The sequence below is a fragment of the Esox lucius genome, chromosome 4 (assembly GCF_011004845.1).
Source record: "Esox lucius isolate fEsoLuc1 chromosome 4, fEsoLuc1.pri, whole genome shotgun sequence".
In the NCBI taxonomy this organism is placed as follows: domain Eukaryota; kingdom Metazoa; phylum Chordata; class Actinopteri; order Esociformes; family Esocidae; genus Esox; species Esox lucius.
Genome location: NC_047572.1, coordinates 26708550 through 26712981, shown reverse-complemented (window position 1 = coordinate 26712981; position 4432 = coordinate 26708550). Strand labels below are relative to the sequence as shown.

Here is a 4432-nt window from a genome sequence, read left to right as displayed (position 1 = left end):
CCTTTGACCTTTCACCCATGCCCTCCAACTGACCCCTGTCTCGTGTGCATTTTTCAGGAGAAGACGAGCGCCCTCAGTCTGAGCAACGTGGCAGGGGTTTTCTACATTCTGGTCGGCGGACTTGGTTTGGCCATGCTGGTGGCCTTGATTGAGTTCTGTTACAAGTCCAGAGCCGAGGCGAAACGAATGAAGGTGGCAAAGAATGCACAGAATATTAACCCAACTTCCTCGCAGAATTCACAGAATTTTGCAACTTATAAGGAAGGTTACAACGTATATGGGATCGAAAGTGTAAAAATTTAGGGGGTAGGAACGAGGTCTTCGTATAAATTCCCCCCAATGCACGCTTTTGGCTTCATCTGTCCCATCCTTGAATGTTGAATATTGAATGAGGAGGTTGCCCAAATCAGATCGTATGTATTGGTCTTATGATTTGGTAACGAGAGAGAGACTACCCTGTTTAAAATTTTACAGTCTTTTGGTTCATTTTGCATTTCTTTACTCTTTACCATCATGATCATGTATGACTGTTGATCTCCATGCTTGTAAACATATTGTCCCGGCAACACATTCAGCAGTACTGCTTGCAGTGATACATATCAAGCTATACATGCACATCCACATCCTACGTTTTGTAATACACTCGTAAATCAGTCATATTTGGTTTTGCATCTACATTTTCATATTTCTACATTTAAAATATTAAGTTTATTAGATTGGAAAGGATGTCTGGAGCTAACTTGGTTTCCTTGTGTTTGCATGCTTTTGTGTGCGTGTGTTTGCGTTTTAGGTGACCTTTACGGACGCAATGAGGAGCAAAGCAAGGTTGTCTGTAACCGGGAGTACTGGGGAAAATGGCCGCGTGATGACTCCAGAGTTTCCGAAAGCTGTGCATGCGGTACCTTACGCGAGACCCGGCATGGGAATGAACGTCAGCTTGACAGATCTCTCCTGATCGATAAGAACCTTTCGAGTGCCTTACACTGGTTTCAGTAGAGTGTTTCTTTTTTGTCTCTTTTCCCCCCTGCCTTTCTCTCGTCGCGCTTTTCAGTCTCCATCCTAGCTGAATGGATCAGGGGTGCCTCACATAATGGTGACTTGAAGACATTTCCTTCTTCTCGCTGTCAGTTTCTCATGTAACAAAAGACCATCCCTCTCCATGGAATTACATCTTGGAATACAAAGGGAGGCCTTTTTTTTGTAGCCCAGTGACATCATTATTTTCTATCTGTATCTGAATATGGTGGAGACATAGGAGGTTTGAATGACGGGAACAGCTGCTCATGGGAGTTATCTCGACTGGGGGGGTGGGGTGGGGGGGTGGCTTTGTTGAGACAACACGTCTGATTCTGTAGTCACCACGACCAGCACCCTGGATCCTTCAAGCACACTTGACTTCATCTGCATTGAGATGTAAAATGTGAATTTTTTTGGAAGAAAACCTGAGAAAATCTATGAGAAAAAGGTATTTTTATGCATTTTCACGAATATGGCTTTTAAATAAACCTGCTTACATACTGGTTGAATATAAACATATTAACGTGTGAGTGTATTGAAAGAAAAAAAAAAATGCATAACAGCTTCAAGTTCCATATTTTCAAAGCCAAATATGTTGCTTATTGGGGTAAAATGTTTAAATCATGTAATTTATTACTATTCTAAACTTTCCTGTATATCTTATTCTTTAACATTTGGTGTTGATATAAAATACTTAGCAATGCTTGACATTTGAAATAAATCCTTTCCTATGTTTTTACATGTTCAAGTGGGTGGCACAATAATTACTCTTTTATGTTACTGTATTTGTTTGTTTTGAAGTATTTTGCTGTATTTCTTTCTGTCAAGGATCAGGCCAGGGGTCCACTATATAAAGTATAAGGCTGTTTACACTCCACAACTGTATTTTAATGTATGTTTTGCTGAGAGGAAAATAAACATACTTACACATGGTCAAAATGTTTGTTTAAAGATGCCAAATAAGTAATTTTTTGTGCCAAAATGTAGTGCCAGTAGGTTCCATAATATAATCGGTCACTGTCATCCAAGTGAATGTAATCAATACATTCTGTACGTTTTGTAACTAGGTGTACAGTTCAATGACTAAGACAGTGATATTTCTGCATCTTTTTCCCCCTCCGGTATTCAAGTTAACTCCACGTAATTTGCATTAACTCAAGTGTAAAATAGCACCAGATGCATGTTGTTGCTTCTAACGTTTTATTTAGTCTTATTTTGCCTTTAAACCTTTGACCATTGCCAACATGCGTTTCCATTGTTATGTTGAAGAGAAAAGGTTTGAGATTGGAAACAGGATAGTATACATATTGTATGAACAATTATTTCTAAATCTTTACAACCCCTCAATTACATGTACTGTATTCAACAATAATGCAGATGATGAGACAGACATATTTTCTATATTAGATAGTCATAGAATGTGTCTCCAAACTCACATGTAACATGCATACAATTCCCCAGTACCGTGGATTTTTAGGAAGGAAATTTGAAACAGCTGTTGTATACACTCATCTTTGTTCCAGGCACATGGGGATGGTTTCAGAAAGACCATTGCTACTTTTGTATTTGAATAACCTGACCTTACCTGCGATCACCTCTCACATGTAAAATGAGGCACACAATGTATCATTGGTATCACAGTTTTTTGTTTTGTTTTTGTTATCAGCGATACAACAGTATGTTATTTGATGGACCTCATCATTGTATATCCAGAATATTCTCACTGACATTTTGTATATGGAATGTGTGCTAACCTGTTTATTTTTGGGACTCTTTCTAAATAAAAAAAATGGCTAATATCTTGTTATCATTCTAGGTGTTGTGTTTTCAATGTCACCACACTGAATTCACAATACAGTAGTTATTGATTCTGTAAAGGCCAATCTAAAACTTGGATAATCATTAGTCCTAACTGGTTCATCCAGCAGAATCTCAAGTCTCTTCCCAACCTGTAGTGGTTCATACATAGTTTATTTAGGTCCCTCCAAAACGCACAGAAATGGGGTTAAATCCAGACCACATAACACAATCCAACAAAATGGCAGGTTAGTGAGCCCACTTCCAAATGTATTTATTGGTGTGCTTTGTTTACAATAACCGGCTGTTTCAAAGGTTGTGGAGTACACTGTAAACAAGATGACTTCTGCAATTCATTCTCATCATTTTGATTAATAGCCTACTCCAGGGTAATACAATAGATTTATGGGATATTTCATTAAAGGCAGGCTTAAATGTATTACTTTCAATCATTTATGACATAATGACCGTCTTAATTGCTGCCCCACTTCTTTCTTGTACATAATAGAATACATTCAGGACATCGTTTAGACAGTGGATTTCGAAAAAATATTGTTGCTCTCCACGATAACTAACGACATCCTGCAATATACATCCTCAACCACAATACCATACTAGTATATATCTGCAGGGCTGATTTATCTTCAGGGATGCACATACACAATACGCCAAGTCAAGCGTGCTGATAAGGTAACTACATCAGCCTTTTGAACAGCCCACTCATTCCTTTTGTTGATAGAATGATAAGTCATGGATGAGTCTAATGGGGTCAGTTTGTCTGTAAAGAAGTGGAAAGTGTCTTAGTGCTGCAAGAAGTGCCAGAAGACACAGTCAGCCCTCTGTTAAGTGTTAATGAATGTTGCACATATCCATGAGAACGACAGACTGCCCTCTGGTCCTGAGAGATAATCTCTTCCCCCCACCGAGGCCTTATGTTCTGCACAACAGTTTCCGGCACATTCATTTTGCAATTCACCTCAAAGTTAATTACATGATATTAAAATAATATTTCTCACCCTACATTTAGAGGTGATTAATATAAACTGGACTATGTGCACTGAGAACAGACCAAGGTCCTGCCACAGCAGATCGATTGGATTAAGGTTTTTAACTTAGCCAGTCCAAAACACAAATGCCAGCTCCATTCAGTATTCTACTCCTTATTGAAGCGCAGTAACAATGCAGCCAGGGGGGTCTGCAAATCTCCAAATGTTGTGTTTGGGTTGGCATATTCTTGATTTATTATTTTTCTTTTGGATATTGAGGATATTTTGGAAGGGCATCCACTTCTATGCCAAGTTACTGTCATCTTAAATGCTCTCCATTAGTAAATGATTTGCCTCACAATGGACTGATGGAGCTCATATGTTTTTGAGATGGTTATATAGCCTAGACTGATAAGCTCTCACTACTCTCTTCCCGATGTCCTCTTAGATCTCCTTTCCTCTTGGAATGGTGAGTTTTGCATTCAGCTGTATGGATAACATCAAACTGACCAGGGCCCGGTTTCCTAAAGCACGAAGATGATCGAAAGATGCACGTAAAGGCCTCGTTGTCTTATTGCTACGTTTCCCGAAATCATTGTTAGATAAGTGGCACGTAACATTGCTTGTTAATT

General features: G+C 38.9%; 1 protein-coding gene across 10 annotated transcripts in view; it reads left to right on the top strand.

The window, feature by feature from the left end:
- Positions 1 to 2816, top strand: part of gria2b (glutamate receptor, ionotropic, AMPA 2b) — a 52051-nt gene extending 49235 nt beyond the window's left edge. For 2 of the 10 annotated variants that reach the window (XM_010899867.4, XM_010899858.5), the window contains exons 15-16: positions 58 to 261; positions 791 to 2816. In XM_010899867.4, the coding sequence (XP_010898169.1) occupies positions 58 to 261; positions 791 to 955 (369 nt within the window). In that variant the 3' untranslated portion in view covers positions 956 to 2816. Of the gene's footprint in view, positions 307 to 790 lie in introns of those variants that run through there. The other 8 variants (XM_010899886.4, XM_010899877.3, XM_010899902.3 and 5 more) reach the window with 6 other exon arrangements.
- The last annotated feature ends 1616 nt before the right edge of the window (positions 2817 to 4432 follow it).